Source organism: Capra hircus, chromosome 12 (genome assembly GCF_001704415.2).
Source record: "Capra hircus breed San Clemente chromosome 12, ASM170441v1, whole genome shotgun sequence".
Classification (NCBI taxonomy): Eukaryota; Metazoa; Chordata; class Mammalia; order Artiodactyla; family Bovidae; genus Capra; species Capra hircus.
Genome location: NC_030819.1, coordinates 83,903,958 through 83,924,240, shown reverse-complemented (window position 1 = coordinate 83,924,240; position 20,283 = coordinate 83,903,958). Strand labels below are relative to the sequence as shown.

General features: G+C 39.9%; 1 protein-coding gene across 3 annotated transcripts in view; it reads left to right on the top strand.

Moving 5' to 3' along the window:
* The window catches only part of DIAPH3 (diaphanous related formin 3), a 582,111-nt gene that overhangs the window by 456,527 nt on the left and 105,301 nt on the right, over positions 1-20,283 (top strand). Inside the window, exon 28 of one of the 3 annotated variants that reach the window (XM_018056822.1) lies at positions 2,852-2,897. The exons of the other annotated variants lie outside the window; for them this stretch is intronic. Coding sequence (XP_017912311.1) covers positions 2,852-2,897 — 46 coding nt within the window. The remainder of the gene's footprint in view (positions 1-2,851; positions 2,898-20,283) is intronic. 3 annotated transcript variants of the gene reach the window in all.

The following is a 20,283-nucleotide window of genomic DNA, read 5'->3' as shown; positions in this document are numbered from 1 at the left end:
AGCCTCTTGATGAGAGTGAAAGAGGAGAGCAAAAAAGTTGGCCTAAAGCTCAACATTCAGAAAACGAAGATCATGTTATCTGGTCCCATCACTTCATGGGAAATAGATGGGGAAACAGTGTCAGACTTTATTTTTTGGGGCTCCAGAATCACTGCAGATGGTGACTGCAGCCATGAAATTAAAAGACACTTACTCCTTGGAAGAAAAGTTATGACCAACCTAGATAGCATATTCAAAAGCAGAGACATTACTTTGCCGACTAAGGTCCGTCTAGTCAAGGCTATGGTTTCTCCAGTGGTCATGTATGGATGTGAGAGTTGGACTGTGAAGAAGGCTGAGCGCCGAAGAATTGATGCTTTTGAACTGTGGTGTTGGAGAAGAGTCTTGAGAGTCCCTTGGACTGCAAGGAGATCCAACCAGTCCATTCTGAAGGAGATCAGCCCTGGGATTTCTTTGGATCAAATGATGCTAAAGCTGAAACTCCAGTACTTTGGCCACCTCACATGAAGAGTTAACTCATTATAAAAGACTCTGATGCTGGGAGGGATTGGGGGCAGGAGGAGAAGGGGACGACCGAGGATGAGATGGCTGGATGGCATCACTGACTCAATGGACGTGAGTCTGAGTGAACTCCAGGAGATGGTGATGAACAGGGAGGCCTGACGTGCTGCAATTCATGGGGTCGCAGAGAGTCGGACACGACTGAGCGACTGAACTGAAGAATAACCAGAAGCGCAGAGTTCTCCTTACATTCATTGGTTATCTATCTCTTTTACTAAAATACACTGATTTTATTTTTATTTTTCATTTTCATTTTCTCTCTTCTAATACTATGTATAAAAGGGGCTTCTCTCTCTTCTAGCTCGCAGCTTTTCATTTTTATGTGATCCAGAGACTGAAGTGCTCTTCACTGTGTCTTCTTTCAGAGTGATGAGTCAGTGATGGTGGTACTTCTAGCTCAGGATAGTGACTGTGCTTCTCCATGTAAGTCAGGCCATCTTCCTGCTTCTTTTGTGTCCTGTAGACAACATTGGCCAGTGATTTTGCAGCATGTATCTGACTATTTTTGTCCTTTGCAATTCTTAATGTGAGAGAAAATGATCGAAATGCATAAGAGAAAATCAGGTACCACTATACTCTGTGTGTGTGTTGGGTGGGGGGGGGGTGGCTTTTAGAACAGAGTAGCCTTTCAGTGCTACATAATCTTTAGTCACTGAATCCTCAGAAAGCAAGGGAATGGGATGAGATTTGCATTTGGAATTCATACTAGTTACTATTATTGACTGTTTGTAAATAAGTTGTCTTAATACATTATACTGGCTTCATGAAAGCCAAGGATGCATTAGTGTAGCTAGAAGAACTGTTTGTGTTTTGGAGGGGAATGGTGGTATGACTACTTGTTATATAGTCTAGGTAAGGAGATAAATATTTTTCTACTTGAAAAGCATCTATAAATAATTTATTTAAGAAAGCACTGACATGCATTAAGAAAGCTACATGTCCCATCGATTCCCAAGTAAATTAGAAATTATTAGTATTAGCCGTGATGTAAGTTATTATAATATGACAGCATTTGGCTTAAGCAGTTTCACCATTTATTAGCTCTGATACTAGAATAAATGATAATGATCATTACGTGCTATGTACATTATCATTTAACTAATCATGCTTGCAATCTCCTTCTATTAGTCAAACCTCTTTGGGTTAATTAGTCAGAGGAGCTGCCTAATCCCGATTTCTAGAGGAATAATGAAATAAAGGAACACTGAAGTATGCTAAAGAAAGTTAGTGCATCACCATTTACCTTATCTATTGGCTTCATTTACCCCCACTCAGTCCATTAGAGTAGCGTCAAGGTTAAAAGATTCTGGCGATTTTTTTTATTTTGAAATATGATTGGGCCTATTAAATTATATTCATATATTTTTTCCATTAAAGCACATATGCAGCAGAAAAGTGCTAATATGATATGCAAATAAAAACAAAATTCTTGTTTACCAATATATGCATATTGAAAGATAAACCAGTAAACACTGTTTAGATTGAGCATTTAAAATGTTAGTAACATTTTATACTTTGATTCTGACAAGTTAATAACTCAAGATGTGTAGAATATCAAGGCTACAAATATAAGATACAACCAGGAGACTTTTATTATTAGTCCTTTTATTCTTCTTGTTAATATAGTTAGGCTAAGGGGTCCTTAAGCTGATGTTTGAGAAACTATGAGCAGAGTTTTATTTAATCCAAAGTATATTTGATCATTGGATGGAAAGTATAATTTCATCCCATTTTCTTAGTCTTTCTTGTGTCTCAGAGGGGGAGAAAAAAGAGAAAAGGGTCTTTTAAAATTCATGGTGACCTGTCATGAGGCAACTTCTCAAATGATGATGATCATCTAGTTTTGAACATGCAGGCACAGGTCAGTGAAGGGCATGGTGCGTGAAGAGGTAACCAGCAGAGTCTCCAGGCAGAGAAAAGCACCTCCTCCTGAGAGCACCCCTGGGTCCACACCACACTTGCACCATTGGCAGTATTGTCCTTTCTAATACGTCTCAGGCTTCTCATCATGTCCTAAACACTGCTCTCCCTGTTTGCTACTCACTTGCTGGAAACTTGACAAAGCCTGTTACTCTCCACTCTACTGATATTAACCTCTTACCTCTTTGTTCACTGATCCACATTTCCTTTGCTCACCTAAATACAAAAAGACATGATCTGCTCAGGGTGAGAGAGACATACATGCAGTAACAGAATGAAGCAGACAGAGTCAGTAACTGGGTACTATGTTGTAGAAACTTGGGATTTTCCTAGAAACTAACACTGTCTTTCATATTCTTTTATTTTAAAGCCAGAATAAGAGAAGGTTTGGAAGGTGCTGTTTTTCAGCATTTGTGGTGAGTTCTCCTGCCCTGCTGCTAAGCCCTTGCTGTGGTGGTCTCTGTACTCCTGCGTCCGTGCCTGTCTCTTTTGAGAAGTGTGATTTGTTTGTTTCCATGTTGTAGACCCACAGGGTCACTCATGTGTTCCTCTTCTAGACAGATCTGTAGTCCTATCTAGAATCTCTTTGTAGAGATCTTCTTTAACTCTGTCAATGTCCTCTTTCAAGAAATACCATCTACTATTTCTACATTCTTTTTTTAAATAAAATTATTTTTATTATTTAAAACTTTTTTTAACAATTTTATTGGAGTAGTGTTGGTTTACCATGTTGTGTTGGTTTCAGATGTACAGTAAAGTGATTCAGTTATTATTTCTGGGTCTTTTGGCTAAGATCAAGTGCAGTATCTGATCTTACATCAAAATCAGGCATTAAAGACTGTAAATATACAGATTGTTGCTTCAGCAAAACCTCTCTCTGTGTCACTGAGGTACTTGGCACTGTGCATTGCACTGCACTGGAAAGTATTATTTTGTTTTATTTAAACCTTTCTTATTCTCTTACACTTCTAGATGGTGGTAGGCTTCCCTGCTGGCTCACAATGGTAAAGAATCTGCCTGCAATGCAGGAGACCTGCCTGGGTCAGGAAGATCCCCTGGAGGGCATGGCAACCCACTCCAGGATTCTTGGCTGGAGAATCCCATGGACAGAGGAGCCTGGTGTTACAGGCCATGGGGTTGCAAAGAGTTGGATATGACTGAGCGACTGACACTTGCAATTTTCTTGGTGATGGTGTGGTAGTGGTGGTGGTGGTTTAGTTGTGTCTGACTCTTGCAACCCCATGGACTGTAGCCCTGAAGGGGCTTTGTATCAGGGACACTTTCTATCCATATTGTTGTATGTGGTTATAATTTGTTTATTCTAATGATTATTTAGTATTCCACCCGGAATATATGAATGTTAGTTCTTTTGTTGGTAGATATTTATATTGTTTCTAGAATTGGGGTATTATAAATAGTACTGCTAAGAACATCCTTGTAGATGTCTTCTGCTTCTGGATCTGTCAGAAATATATGAAGGCGTGTAGTTCACTGAATAAGCCTATGTTCAGCTTTGGTGAATACTGCCCAACAAATTTCCAAAATGATTGTACCAGTTTATACTTTCATCAACAGTGTATGAGAATTCATTTCAATAATTCTGGTTGAATTGAGATATCTCATTGTGGTTTCATATTGCATTTCCCTCATGAGTAACATAAATACTATTCCATGTTCCTTTGGCTTTTTACATAATATTTTTCACATAATATCTCATTGTGTGAAGTGCCTATCTGAGTCTTCTGCATATTTTTCTATTGGCTTGTAGGTGTTTTTCATATTGAGAATAAATAGATTTTGATACAGCTTAGAACTCCATCATAACACTTATGTCAAACTGCCCATTAAAGGCAAGACTGTGTTACTTTATAGTAATATAATATTCCACATCATTCAAATCTTTGAGTGAGAGACCTTATATGACAGGTCTGATCAGTGTATGTTAAAAAAGCAGCATCTTGCCAAGTGTATAAACTGTTGTTATAAAACATTGTCCTCAACTTGTAACTCACAAACGTGTATCAGAGTGAACTCTCAAAGTAACAAACTTACAATGCACTTAGATTTAATTTTATAAAATTTGAGTAACTTTTTTTATAAAATACTTTTGAATAGTCTATTTCTAAAGAAAAAATTCAATGCAATGCATATGATTCCATTATTGATGAGTTAGAACCAGATTAAGAGAATAAATGTATAGATTTCTTCTAGAACAGTATTCTCATTTATTTGTCACAAAAAAGTATATCTTGCAAGGTCAAATTTCAGCATATTAATTAAGATCATTTTAAATTAATAAACCTAATATTAACTAAAAGCTACTGTTTTTTTACATTGTTTATTTTCCATTGAAAGATAATTGCTTTTCAGTATTGTGTTGGTTTCTGCCAAACATCGGTATGAATCAGCCGTAGGTATACCTATGTATACTCTCACTTTTTAAATGATGATTCTAACCTTTCAGTTCAGTCGCTCAGTTGTGTCCAGCTCTTTGCGACCCCATGAACCACAGCATGCCAGGCCTCCCTGTCCATCACCAGCTCCCGGAGTTTACTCAAACCCATGTCCATTGAGTCAGTGATGCCATCCAACCATCTCATCCTCTATCTTCCCCTTCTCCTCCCGCCCTCAATCTTTCCCAGCATCAGGGTCTTTTCCAGTGAGTCAGTTCTTCACATCAGGTGGTCAAACTATTGGAGTTTCAGCTTCAGCATCAGTCCTTCCAATGAACACCCAGGACTGATTTCCTATAGGATGGACTGGTTGGAACTCCTAGCACTCCAGAGGACTCTCAAGAATCTTTTCCAGCATCACAGTTCAAAAGCATCAGTTCCTCAGTGCTCGGCTTTCTTTATAGTCCAACTCTCACATCCATACATGACTACTGGACAAACCACAGCTTTGACTAGATGGACTTTTGTTGGCAAAAATATCTCTGCTTTTTAATATGCTCTCTAGGTTGCTGATAACTTTCCTTCCAAGGAGCAAGCGTCTTTTAATTTCATGGCTGCAGTCACCATCTGCCGTGATTTTGGAGCCCAGAAAAATAAAGCCAGCCACTGTTCTACTGTTTCCCCATCTTTTGCCATGAAGTGATGGGACCAGATGCCATGATCTTAGTTTTCTGAATGTTGAGCTTTAAGCCAACCTTTTCACTCTCCTCTTTCACTTTCATCAAGAGGCTCTTTAGTTCTTCCTTGCTTTCTGCCGTAAGTGTGGTGTCATCTGCATATCTGAGGTTATTAATATTTCTCCTGGCAATGCTGACTCCAGCTTGTGCTTCATCCAGCCCAGTATTTCTCATGATGTACTCTCATATAAGTTAAATAAGCAGGGTGACAGTATACAACCTTGACATACTCCTTTTCCAATTTGGAACCAGTCTGTTGTTCCATGTCCAGTTCTAACTATTGCTTCTTGATTTGCATACAGATTTCTCAGGAGGCAGGTCAGGTGATCTGGTATTCCCATCTCTTTCTGAAGTTTCCACAGTTTGTTGTGATCCACACAGTCAAAGGCTTTGGCATAGTCAGTAAAGCAGAAATAGATGGTTTTCTCTTGCTTTTTCAATGATCAAGCGGATGTTAACAACTTGATCTCTGGTTCCTCTGCCTTTTCTAAATTCACGGAAGGGGGAAGAAATATGTAGTTAACTAAATATGCATTGCCAAGTTCATCATTTACCCTGCCTCCTTATTTATGAAATGTCATATCGGACTACCCCCAGAGTTGAGCAGCTTCTTTAGAGTTTCGCCTTTAACAAAATTCTGATCATTATAATAAACAGCAGTTTATTCAGGATAAGTTAATAGACATTAACAACTTTAAGACTTTGTTACACATATTGCCACAGTGATATGGGATGGATGAAGGGATTATATGAATATATAAATCCTACCAGCATCTAGTGACTTGTCCACTCTTCAAACGCTCACCAGCACTAGATGCATTTAAAATTTTTTCAACAGTTAGATAAAATGCTGTCTCATTATTTTGCATATTTAATTAGCAATGAAATTGTTTCTTCTTTTTTCTTATTATATTTGAGAAAATATGAGGGACAGGGAGATCAGAAACAGTGGGAAGGAGAGAAACTTTCTCAGTATTTCTTATCAAACTATGTTATCCATTAAGGAAAAACTATAAAATTTAATGCTATCTCTTCTGTCTTATTTTCTCAACTAGGAGCAGTTATTACTACTGTTTATTTGTGATGATTTTTCAATGCTGCTAGTGCTAGAGTAGGTTTTATTTTTACATTTTGGTTATTAATAACAATACATATAACCAACTCCTGTTTTATTGGAGCAACGAGGTAGAGAGACAGATGGAAATCACAGACAGACCTAAACCCCAGTGGCAATGACTGGTGAAGGGACAGCTAGGATCTCAGGTAGACTCACACATCCTTCCCTGGGGGATTTGGGTTATTAGGCAGCAGCTAATAGATCTGTGTAGATTCTTGTGACTAATCTGGGTCTACTTGGTATCAGCAGAGCCCGCTGAAAGGTAAAGAAACTGAGCCAACCAGCAAACTTTTCCTCTGGACAACTTTGGCCACAATTTTAACAGATTATTTTTCAGTGAGTTTATCACATGAATCCATTTAATAAAAGATATTTCAATAATGAAGGCAATTCTGAATATGATTACTTTGCTAAAACATTAATTTTTTAATTTATAATTTATATACTTTACTTCTAGGAAGACTTTGAGGTGACTTAGAAAAGAAAGCACAGAACAATCCTGTAATTATTACAGAAAACAGATGCTGTAAGAAAAGAGATGCAAGTTGGACTCTTAGCTTAGAGCTATATTCTTAACTTCAGAATCCATCAGAAACCCTCGAGGGGCTTATCCAAACCGAGGTTGCTAGGTCCACCACAGAGTTATGAATTCAGGTTTGTGGTAGGCATGAGAATTTGCATTTCTCATAAATCCCCAGAGGCTGCTCATCCAAGGAACCATACTTGGAGAAACACAGATCTTAAGCTGTTTTTTGTTTCTTGAATTTTGGGAACCATCACTGATTAATATTAGATTTTTTAATTAAATGGTTTCTCTTTATAGCTCATTATCTGATCACACATAGTAGCTGTGTTATTATTTTCATCAATTTCTTCATATAAATATAAAAGATATGATTGATTATAATATCTGGTTATTCTGAACCTTGGCCACATTAAACACACCTAAAGAGTTTTTAAATGTAACCAATATGGAAGCTTATCTCCACAGATTCTGATTTAATTAACCCCTGATGGAGCCTGGAACAATAGTTTTGAAACCTTTCCTAGTGGTTCCAGTGCTCATCCAGGGTTGTGATACATAGATGGAAGAATAGTCCGTATTGCCCACAGATAGTCAGGTGATTTCCTCTGTGCCTTGCCCCCTGCCCCCCATCAATGTGCCCAGCTACTCACTCCCGTTTTTATCTGTGTGGTATGCTTTTGGTTCTTAAATATGCTGTTTTGTTCTTCTCTTTATTGAAGTTCATCTGTTTTTGATGAACTATTACTGCAATCTATCAAGGTCATTTTAAATTGTTTCTTTCTTCTAAAGTGTTTAACTCCTGCCCAAGTAAGTATCATCTGCAGGTTTAATGAGCAGATTTCTGCTTCCTAATTGCGACTGTGCTCATTAAGTGCTAATGGTTTAAAGTCTTACTGCAAATTGTTCCTAGCGTGCATGTGACGCTGCCTCGACTTTGCCGTGGCCATGCACAGTTTCTTCATCATCAGTGAGCATTTATTTAGTGCTGAAATGTTGTGTGTTATTGGATCAAGTTCATGACTTGTAAACAGTTGAAAATAAGTGCTGAGTCTGCCTCTTGCATGGTTTTAAGTCTACGGGGGAATGTATGTAGCATGAGCTGCGTGAACAGCACAGGGCATATAACCACATAAGCACAAAAGTTGTGCACTGTCTCTAGTCCATCGGTCAGTGGATGTCCGACACTCACTGTGGCTACACAGAACAGAGATTAAGAGTGCCAGCTGCCTTTAACTAGCTGTGTAACCTTGAGCAAATTATTTGCTCCTTGTTCCTCAGTTTTCTCATCTATAAAATGATAGTTCTTACCTTGATTTGTTGTAAAAATTTGTATCAGATGGTGCATGAAGGATTCTCAACAAAGCCTAATACAGAGCAACAGTTCGAATAATTAGTAATCATTAAGTCAATTAATTGGGCAATTGAAAGTAGAAGATATTTAAGATTTGGTTTGACAAGACTGATCATTAATAATTGACACTAAGATGCCTGGGACCTGCCCTACTCTGGAACTTCTCATTTGTTCAAGTTTAAGCATGTTTTTCTAGAAGCAGATAGTTTAGATTTTCATTCGCAGTATGCCATGTTTAATATGAAAAGTGTTCTACGCAGTTAATTGTAACTACTGAGTGGCAGAGCCAGGATTCAAACTCAGGACTTCTGTCTGCAAGATGCTAATTGCTGAATGGTAGCGACAGAGAGCAGAGATCGCCCCAGACATGAGGGGTAAGGTGAGTGATAATCTTTTTAGAAAGAATAATATTCCATAAAGAATAAAGAAGCCAGTATTTGACCATATACTATGTGTTAGACATTCTTGAGTGCGTCGTTTACACTGTCCCATTCAAAGTCTCAAAAATGTTGAGTAATCCTTGCCCCAAGTCATAAAGCTGATAAATGGCAGAGCTAGGAATCCAACCCAGATCTGTTGGCAACAAACTCCATTCTCTAAGTCACTTCAATAAACTGCCTGTCCTTGAATGGAGTCAGACTGCTTTTTCTGGAGTAGAAGATGCACTCAGAAATGATTTAGAGTGCAGACAGATAAGGTACGGACAGAGGTGCTGTCTACTTCCTGTTTTGTGACAGAGTAAATTGGAAAAAGCAACTGACGGATTTTCTCTTGAGGTTCAGTTCAGTTCAGTTCAGTCGCTCAGTCGTGTCCAACTCTTTGCAACCCCATGGACTGCAGCACACCAGGCCTCCCTGTCCATCACTAACTCCCGGAGTCTACCCAAACTCATGTCCATTGAGTCAATGATACCATCCAGCCATCTCATCCTCTGTCGTCCACTTCTCCTCCCGCCTTCAACTTTTACCAGCATCAGGGTCTTTTCAAATGAGTCAGCTGTTCGCATCTGGTGGCCAAAGTGTTGGAGTTTCAGCTTCAGCATCAGTCCTTCCAATGAATATTCAGGACTGATTTCCTTTAGGATGGACTGGTTGGATCTCCTTGCAGTCTAAGGGATTTCAAGAGACTTCTCCAACAACACAGTTCAAAAGCATCAGTTCTTTGGCGCTCAGCTGTGTTTATTGTCCAGCTCTCACATCCATACATGACTACTGGAAAGAAACCATAGCCTTAACTAGATGGATCTTTGTTGTCTAAAAAGTAACGTCGCTGCTTTTTAATATCCTTTCTAGGTTGGTCATAACTTTTCTTCCAAGGAGTAAGCGTCTTTTAATTTCATGGCTGCAGTCACCATCTGCAATGATTTTGGAGCCCCCCAAAATAAAGTCTGACACTGTTTCCACTGTTTTCCCATCTATGTCCCATGAAGTGATGGGACTAGATACCATGATCTTCGTTTTCTGAATGTTTTCTGAACGTAAGCCAGCTTTTTCACTCTCCTCTTTTACTTTCATCAAGAGGCTCTTTAGTTCTTCTTTGCTTTCTGCCTTAAGTGTGGTGTCATTTGCACATCTGAGGTTATTGATATTTCTCCCGGCAATCTTGATTCCAGCTTGTGCTTCTTCCAGCCCAGCGTTTCTCATGATGTACTCTGCATACAAGTTAAATAAGTAGGGTGACAATATACAGCCTTGATGCACTCCTTTTCCTATTTGGAACCAGTCTGTTGTTCCATGTCCAGTTCTAACTGTTGCTTCCTGACCTGCATGCAGATTTCTCAAGAGGCAGGTCAGGTGGTCTGGTATTCCCATCTCTCTCAGAATTTTCCACAGTTGATTGTGATCCACACAGCGGCTTAGGCATAGTCAGTGAAGTAGCAGTAGATGTTTTTCTGGATCTCTCTTGCTTTTTCAGTGATCCAGCGGATGTTGGCAATTTGATCTCTGGTTCCTCTGCCTTTTCTAAAACCAGCTTGAACATCTGGAAGTTCACGGTTTAAGTATTACTGAAGCCTGGCTTGGAGAATTTTGAACATTATTTTACTAGCCTGTGCAATAAGTGCAATTGTAGGGTAGTTTGAGCATTCTTTGGCATTGCCTTTCTTGGGGTTGGAATGAAAACTGACCTTTTCCAATCCTGTGGCCACTGTTGAGTTTTCCAAATTTGCTGGCATATTGAGTGCAACACTTTCACAGCATCATCCTTTAGGATTGAAATAGCTTAACTGGAATTCCATCACTTCCACTAGCTTTGTTCATAGTGATTCTTCCTAAGGCCCACTTGACTTCACATTCCAGGATGTCTAGCTCTAGGTGAGTGATCACACCATCGTGGTTATCTGGGTCATGAACATCTTTTTTTTATATTTCTCCTGTGTATTCTTGCCACCTTTTCTTAATATCTTCTGGTTCTGTTTGGTCCATACCGTTTTTGTCCTTCACTGTGCCCATCTTTGCATGAAAAGTTCGTTTGGTATCACTAGTTTTCTTGAAGCAATCTCTAGTCTTTCCTATTGTAATGTTATTTTCTATTTCTTTGCATTGATCACTGAGGAAGGCTTTTGTATCTCTCCTTGCTATTCTTTGGACCTCTGCATTCAGATGGGTATATCTTTTCTCCTTTGCTTTAGCTTCTTTTCCTTTCTCAGCTATTTGTAATGCCTCCTCAGAAAACCATTTTTCTTTTTTGCATTTCTTTTTCTTAGGGATGGTCTTGATCAATGCCTCCAGTACAGTGTCATGAACCTCCATCCATAGTTTTCAGGCACTCTGTCTATCAGATCTCATCCCTTGAATCTTATTTGTCACTTCCACTGTATAATTGTAAGGGATTTAATTTAGGTCATTCCTGAACGGTCTATCTTTTTGCCTTTTCATACTGTTCATGGGGTTCTTAAGTCAAGAATACTGAAGTGGTTTGCCATTCCCTTCTCCAGTGGACCACATTTTGTCAGAACTCTGCACATGGAGTCACAAAGAGTTGGACACAGCTGAGTTACTAAACTGAACTCAGCTGAAGTGAATGGAACTGAGTGGTCTATTGGTTTTCTCCACTTTCTTCAATTTCAGTCTGAATTTGGCAATAAGGAGTTCATGATCGAAGCCACAGTCAGCTCCCGATCTTGTTTTTACTGACTATTTACAGCTTCTCCATCTTTGGCTGCAAAGAATACAATCAGTCTGATTTGATATTGACCATCTGGTGATGTCTGTGTATAGAGTCATCTCTTGTGGTATTTTCTATGACCAGTGCGTTCTCTTCACAGAACTCTTTATTAGCCTTTCCTGTTTCGTTCTGTACTCCAAGGCCAAATTTGCCTGTTACTCCAGGTGTTTCTTGACTTCCTACTTTTGCATTCTAGTCCATTGTGAAGATAAAGACATCTTTTGGGGGACTTAGTTCTAGAAGGTCTTGTCTGTCTTCATAGAACCATTCAACTTAAGCTTCTTTGTCCTTAGTGTTTGGGGCATAGACTTGGGTTACTATGATATTGAATGATTTGCTTTGAAAAGCAACACAGATCATTCTGTGGTTTTTGAGACTGCACCCAGGTACTGCATTTTGGCCTCTTGTTGACTGTGAGGGCTGCTCCATTTCTTCTAAGGGATTCTTGCCCACAGTAGTAGATATAATGGTCATCTGAGTTAAATTCACCCATTCCAGTCCATTTTAGTTCACTGATTCATAATATGTCAATGGTCACTCTTGCCATCTCCTGTTTGATCACTTCCAATTTGCCTTGATTCATGGACCTAAAGTAGAAGGCAATGGCACCCCACTCTACTCTTGCCTGGAAAATCCCATGGACGGAGGAGCCTGATAGGCTGCAGTCCATGGGGTAGGGAAGAGTCAGATACGACTGAGTGACTTCACTTTCACTTTTCACTTTCATGCATTGGAGAAGGAAATGGCAACCCACTCCAGTGTTCTTGCCTGGAGAATCCCAGGGACGGGGGATCCTGGTGGGCTGCCATCAATGGGGTCACACAGAGTCAGACATGACTGAAGCAACTTAACAGCAGCAGCAGCACGGACCTAACATTCCAGGTTCCCATGCAATACTGTTCTTACAGCATCGGACTTTACTTCCACCACCTTTTATATCCACAACTGCACGTTGTTTCTGCTTTGGCTCTGTCTCGTCATTCTTTCTAGAGTTATTTCTCTACTCTTCTCCAGCAGCATATTGGGCACCTATCCACCTTGGGAGTTCATCTTTCAGTGTCATATTTTGCATTTTCATACTGTTCATAGGGTTCTCAAGGCAAGAGTACTGAAGTCTTTTGCCATTCCTTTCTCCAGGGGACCACATTTTGTCAGAACTCTCCACCATATCCAGTCCATTTTGGGTGGCCGTGGCTTATAGTTTCATTGAGTTAGATAAGGCTGTGATCGGTTGGTCAGTTTGATTAGTTTTCTGTGATTGTGGTTTTCTTTTTCTTTGCTCTTGATGGAGAAGGATATGGAAGCTTCCTGATGGTAGTGACTGACTAAGAGAGAAACTCGGTCTTGTTCTGGTGGGCGGGGCCATGCTCAGTAAATTTTTAATCCAATTTCCTGTTGGCAGAGAAGGCTGTGTTCCCTCCCTGCTCTTTGACCTGAGACCAAACTATGGTGGGTGTAAGGAAGATAATGGGGACCTCCTTCAAAAGGTCTTGTGTGTGCGCTGTTGTATTTAGTGCCCCGACCGTGCAGCAGGCCACTGTCGACCCATAGCTCCTCCGAAGACTCCTGGACACTCACAGGAAATCTATGTCAGTCTTCTGTGCGGTCTTTGCACAGAAGTGCAGTCTCCTGGTCCTGGCGCGTAGATCATGGTCCTTTACAGTTAGGTTGGACTAAATTAGAGTGAAATTAGATCCACATTCAAGTTCAGGAGGGGCGGCCATGAGGAGATACCCCTCGTCCAAGATAAGGAGCAGTGGCAACCATTTGCTGGAACAGCTGTGAAGAGACACCCCACATCCAAGGTAAGAGAAACCCAAGTAAGACAGTAGGTGTTGCGAGAGGGAATCAGACGGCAGACACACTGAAACAATAATCACAGAAAGTTAGGCAATCTGATCACACGGACCACAGCCTTGTCTAACTCGGTGAAACTAAGCCATGCCATATGGGACCACCCAAAACAGGTGGGTCATGGGGGAGAGGTCTGATAGAATGTGGTCCAGGAGAGAAGGGAATGGCAAACCACGTCAGTATTCTTGCCTTGAGAACCCCATGAACAGTATGAAAAGGCAAAATGATAGGATACTCCCCAGGTCGATAGATGCCCAATATGCTACTGGAAATCAGTGGAGAAATAACTCTAGAAAGAATGAAGGGATGGAGCCAAAGCAGAAACAATGCTCAATTATGGATGTGGCTGGTGATAGAAGCAAGGTCCAATGCTGTAAAGAGCAATATTGCATAGGAACCTGTAATGTCAGGTCCATGAATCAAGGCAAATTGGAAGTGAACAAACAGGAGATGGCAGGAGTGAACGTTGACATTCTAGGAATCAGCAAACAAAAATGGACTGGAAGGGGTGAATTTAACTCAGATGACCATTATATCTACTATTGTGGGCAGGAATCCCTTAGAAGAAATGGAGTAGCCATCATGGTCAACAAAATGCAGTATTTGGATTCAATCTCAAAAACAGCAGAATGATCTCTGTTTGTTTCCAAGGCAAACGATTCAGTATCACGGTAATTCAAGCCTCTACCCCAACCAGTAATTCTGAAGAACCTGAAGTTGAGCGTTTCTATGAAGACCTACAAGACCTTTTAGAACTAACACCCAAAAAAAATGTCCTTTTCATTATAGGGGACTGGAATAAAAAAGTAGGAAGTCAAGAATCACCTGGGGTAACAGGAAAATTTGGCCTTGGAATACGGAATGAAGTAGTGCAAAGGCTAATAGAGTTTTGCCAAGAGAACGCACTGGTCATAGCAAACACCCTCTTCCAATAACACAAGACTCTACACATGGACATCACCAGATTGTCAACAAAAAATCAGATTGATTATATTCTTTGCAGCCAAACATGGAGAAGCTCTATACAGTCAGCAAAAACAAGACCAAGAGCTGATTGTGGCTCAGATCATGAACTCCTTATTGCCAAATTTAGACTTAAATTGAAGAGAGTAAGAGAAACCAATAGACCATTCTGATATGATCTAAATCAAATCCCTTATGATTATACAGTGGAAGTAAGAAACAGATTTAAGGGACTAGATCTGATAGACCGAGTGCCTGATGAACTATGGGTGGAGGTTCGTGACATTATAGAGGAGACAGGGATCAAGACCATCCCCATGGAAAAGAAATGCAAGAAAGCAAAATGACTGTCTGGGGAAGCCTTACAAATAGCTGTGAAAAGAAGAGAAGCAAAAAGCAAAGGACAAAAGGAAAGATATAAGCATCTGAATGCAGAGTTCCAAAGAATGGCAAGAAGAGATAAGAAAGCCTTCTTCAGTGATCAATGCAAAGAAGCAGAGGAAAAGAACAGAATGGGAAAGACTGGAGATCTCTTCAAGAAAATTAGAGATACCAAGGGAACATTTCATGCAAAGATGGGCTTGATAAAAATGGTATGGACCTAACAGAAGCAGAAAATATTAAGAAGAGGTGGCAAAAATACACAGGAGAACTGTACAAAAAAGAGCTTCATGACCCAGATAATCAGGATGGTGTGATCACTCACCTAGAGCCAGACATCCTAGAATGTGAATTCAAGTGGGCCTTAAGAAGCATCACTATGATCAAAGCTAGTGGAGGTGATGGAATTCCAGTTGAGCTAATTCAGAATCTGAAAGATGATACTGCAAAAGTGCTGCACTCAATATGCCAGCAAATTTGGAAAACTCAGCAGTGCCCACAGGACTGGAAAATTGTTTCATTCCAACCCCAAGAAAGGCAATGCCAAAGAATGCTCAAACTACCGCACAATTGCACTCATTGCACACAGTAGTAAAGTAATGCTCAAAATTCTCCAAGCCAGGCAATAACGTGAACCGTGAACTTCCAGATGTTCAAGCTGATTTTACAAAAGGCAGAGGAACCAGAGATCAAATTGCCAACATCCTCTGGATCATCGAAAAAGCAAGAGAATTCCAGAAAACCATCTATTTCTGCTTTATTGACTATGCCAAAGCCTTTGATTGTGTGGATCACAATAAACTGTGGAAAATTCTGAAAGAGATGGGCATACCAGACGACCTGACCTGCCTCTCTGAGAAACCTGTATGCATGTCAGGAGGAAACAGTTAGAACTGGACATGGAACAACAGACCAGTTCCAAATAGGATAAGGAGTACTTCAAGGCTGTATGTTGTCACCCTGCTTATTTACCTTATGTGCAGAGTACATCACGAGAAACGCTGGACTGGAAGAAACACAAGCTGAAATCATTTCACCACGAGAAATATCAATAACCTCAGATATGCAGATGACACCACCCTTATGGCAGAAAGTGAAGAGGAACTAAAAAGCCTCTTGATGAAAGTGAAAGAGGAGAGTGAAAAAGTTGGCTTAAAGCTCAACATTCAGAAAACGAAGATCATGTCATCCGGTCCCATCACTTCATGGGAAATAGATGGGGAAACAGTGGAAACAGTGTCAGACTTTATATTTTTGGACTCCAAAACCACTGCAGATGGTGACTGCAGCCATGAAATTAAAAGACGCATACTCCTTGGAAGAAAAGTTATGACCAACCTAGATAGCATTTTCAAAAGTAGAGACGTTACTTTGCCGACTAAGTTCCGTTTAGTCAAGGCTGTGGTTTTTCCTGTGGTCATGTATCGATGTGAGAGTTGGACTGTGAAGAAGGCCGAGCGCCGAAGAATTGATGCTTTTGAACTGTGATGTTGGAGAAGACTCTTGAGAGTCCCTTGGACTGCAAGGAGATCCATCCAGTACATTCTGAAGGTCAGCCCTGGGATTTCTTTGAAAGGAATGATGCTAAAGCTGAAACTTCAGTACTTTGGCCACCTCATGCAAAGAGTTGACTCATTGGAAAAGACTCTGATGCTGGGAGGGATTGGGGGCAGGAGGAGAAGGGGACAACAGAGGATGAGATGGCTGGATGGCATCACTGACTCGATGGACGTGAGTCTGAGTGAAGTCCGGGAGTTAGTGATGGACAGGGACGCCTGGCATGCTGCAATTCATGGGGTCGCAAAGAGTCGGACACAACTGAGCGACTGAACTGAACTGAACTGAAGTTAGAGTGAGTCAGATTTATTTATCTGCATATATAAACAATTTTTTTAACTCTAAGATTCTTTGTTTTTGTTCTTGACCTGGTTTGGTTGTCCTTAACTGAAAATATACGTAATACAATAGTAATACAATACAATCTGAATTAGCATTTGATGCTAATACAATTGTTTTTACCAGACAATAAAATATTCTTACTTTTCATACTACTAATGCGAATAACAGCTTCTTACTACTAATAATGGCTTCCGTGTTGGTTCAGACAGGAAAGAATCTGTTCACAGTGTGGGAGATCTAGGTTCGATCCCTGGATTGTCAAGATGCCCTGGAATAGGGAATTGTGACCCACTCTAGTATTCTAGCCTGGAGAATCCCAGGGACCGAAGCTACAGTCCATAGTGTCACCAACACTTTCACTTTCACTACTAATAAAGTGTTTACTTTTTTAAATGCTTTATAAAATGAAAATAAATGTGTGCTTTAGTAAAAGGATATAATTTCTAATCAGATCGTTTATTATGTAAGTGTTCAGACATCTTATACCAAAACCCATAACCAGTGTGCTCAGTGAGAGTTCATTTCTCTCTCTTTACACCAACTTCACCACATCCCCAGATAATAATTTAAGCATTCTGACTAAATTGAACATCATTATGCGTATTGTACATACCACTAATTTTGTTTTCAGTTAGACTTCTTCCATTTTAGAATTTGTGCTTACTGTTGCTGTGGGGGGAAAAAAAACCTGAAGTTTTAGAATTGCTAAATTACTATTAATAGTTGTATAGCACAACACAGTTGAGGTAAAGAGAATGCTATAGGATAGACTTGGTTTTGAATTTCAGCTTTACTGCTTATATGCTGGCAGTTACTGAGTCTCTTTGCTCCTTGGTTTCATCTAATGCCAGTGAGCCGAACTTATACCCACCTTATAGGATGAGTGTGAAAACTGAATTTAGCAAGCCATGCACAACACTGTGTATTCATTAAAAGTTAACTGTTATTATTGATGATAATAGTTGGTTCCATGCTGACAGGAGTGTTCGTTGAGAAGGGGAAATATTTGAGTTGAAAATTTAAGCAAAGATGAAAAGAAGATCGTCCTCTGCCAAATTCTAGCAACTGGGCCTCGCTGTCCCATGCTGCCTGCACATCCTGCCCTTCCTGGCTCGTTAAGTGCTCTTGGATCAGATCTGCAGAGTGGTTTACGTGACTGTGAGTGGCGCTGATCCAATTATGTAGCTCGCCTGTAGAGCCATTTAGTGGTAGCCAAGGTAGCTTATTTCTGTGTCATTTAGATTAATTTTTCCATTTAACTTGTATTACTACGAAACCCATTGTGAGATATTTCCAGTTTTCTGCTTTCAAAATTTACTTTTAAAAGCAGTGATAAATAGGCTCCTGTTTGATTTTAAATGGTTTTCCATAACTACACAGTTTTAGCTCCACATAAAAATTGCTTAGATGTTGTTGCTCCTTCCTCCATAAAATTGCAAACACCTAGGGCTTGGTTGAATATCCGGTTGTAAGGAAGCTCAATGTTAATTTTTCAAAGGTTGTATATATTTCTGACATAGCAATTTATTGAGGAAAAAATGGGTTTGTATATTGTTGGAGCAATATAAGTAACAGCTGCCCCTTAAAATAAGAAATAGAAAAACCAAGTTAAGAGACATCTAATGTGTTCACTAATTATTTTACCAGAGTTTTAAAAGAATGTATCAATAATGGGTTTTTGTTTCAGGCTATTTGCATCCAGAACCTTGGCTTCCAAAATTAAGAAATCAGCTCTTATTAATTAAACTTAAATATGACGGCAGAGATCTTTGTGCTGTGAAGCAAGAGCCTGATCTCTGGCTGTTTGGATCTGTACTTGGTGTAATGTGGTGCACTGTTCTCAGCCAAAGCCCTGTGTTGTCTGGGCAACTCCCGTTGCCATAGCAATGAAATTCTTTTGCGGGAGCAGGGCGAATGCTAATTGTAGCCATTTGTTGTTCCTTCTGTCGATCCCTTAACTAGCACAGTTGTAGAGCAGCCAGAGATTCTGGGTGAACAGCATGGAGTGCCCCCAAAAGCATTACTGCTGAAGGCAACCGGCTGCTCTGCTTAAAAAATCACTGGAGCAGCCGCGGTTCAGGCAGTGCCGCTGTGTGGGCAGAAGCACAGTGTGGCTCCGGCCTGACAACTGTTGAGCTAGGCCTGGGAGGGAAAGAGAAGGCTGCTTGAAACCTGTTGAGAAGGTGCTGATGACATGGAGATTAATTTGACACCAATCCCTCGGAGGTAGGTAGGCATATCATAACAACTGTTTATCCAGGCTAAAAGCAGTACTGGAATGCCCAGAGGCTGTGGGAGACAAATCAGTAGTTCTTCCTTTCATTTCCATCCAAAACTGCATTACAGTGGCCTAAGGTAAAATAATTCATTTGGTTGGAACCAACCAATTGTAATTCACATAGGTGTTAGATTCAGTTAATATTGGTAACTCCCCACTCTCTTTATAATCCCTTATTTTTAGAGACTCATGATTTAGCTGCCAGAAATGAGTTGAAACTGAAAATCATCTCAACATAAATGAGAACAGACTCCTTTTGAAAAATAAATGACCAAGTAATATCTACCAATTATGTGGTCTATCATGCTACTTTAATTCAAGAAAATACTATTAACCTAGCTCATAATTCATTGGAAAGTCTAATTGCTATAGGTACTTGGGTAAGAAAAAAAATATTATAATGGTAAGAGAAAACATGTGAGGCACAATTACTCTTAGTTTAGTTCAGTCGCTCAGTTGTGGTCGACTCTTTGCGACCCCATGAATTGCAGCACGCCAGGCCTCCCTGTCCATCACCAACTCCCGGAATTCACTCAAGACTCACGTCCATCGAGTCCGTGATGCCATCTCATCCTCTGTCGTCCCCTTCTCCTCCTGCCCCCAATCCCTCCCCAGCATCAAAGTCTTTTCCAACCAATTATACTATTATAGTACATTTTCCCTCTAGAAGTGTACTGACCCATAAAGATTGGTCAAGTTCATGAGACTTTTAAAAACTAGCTTCTGTGTAAGCATAGTAATAAATTTCAAGGTAGTTTTTATAAGGTATAAATTTAGTGTATCTGCCTCTTAATATATGTGCCTCTATATTAATAGACCGAAGGCACATCCTGGCTGAAATGTCCTTAAAATGTAGAGGGACTGATATCATAGGCTTGTTATACAAAACTATACCTCATCATAGTTTTTTTGTTTGTATTGAGATTAGCTATAAGGATAGTGCATCATAACCACAGATTCTTCTTTTTACTGGGGAGTAGGGAAAGAAGTCTTTCAAGTCAACATGGTTTTTTTTTTCCTGAAAGAACTGCATGTATATTTAATATTTTGATTGCTTGTCTTGCTCTTTACAGGGAGGCAACTGCCAGAATATCATTCAGTGTACTGAAAGAAATAGGTTTCTGATGATAGTGACCAT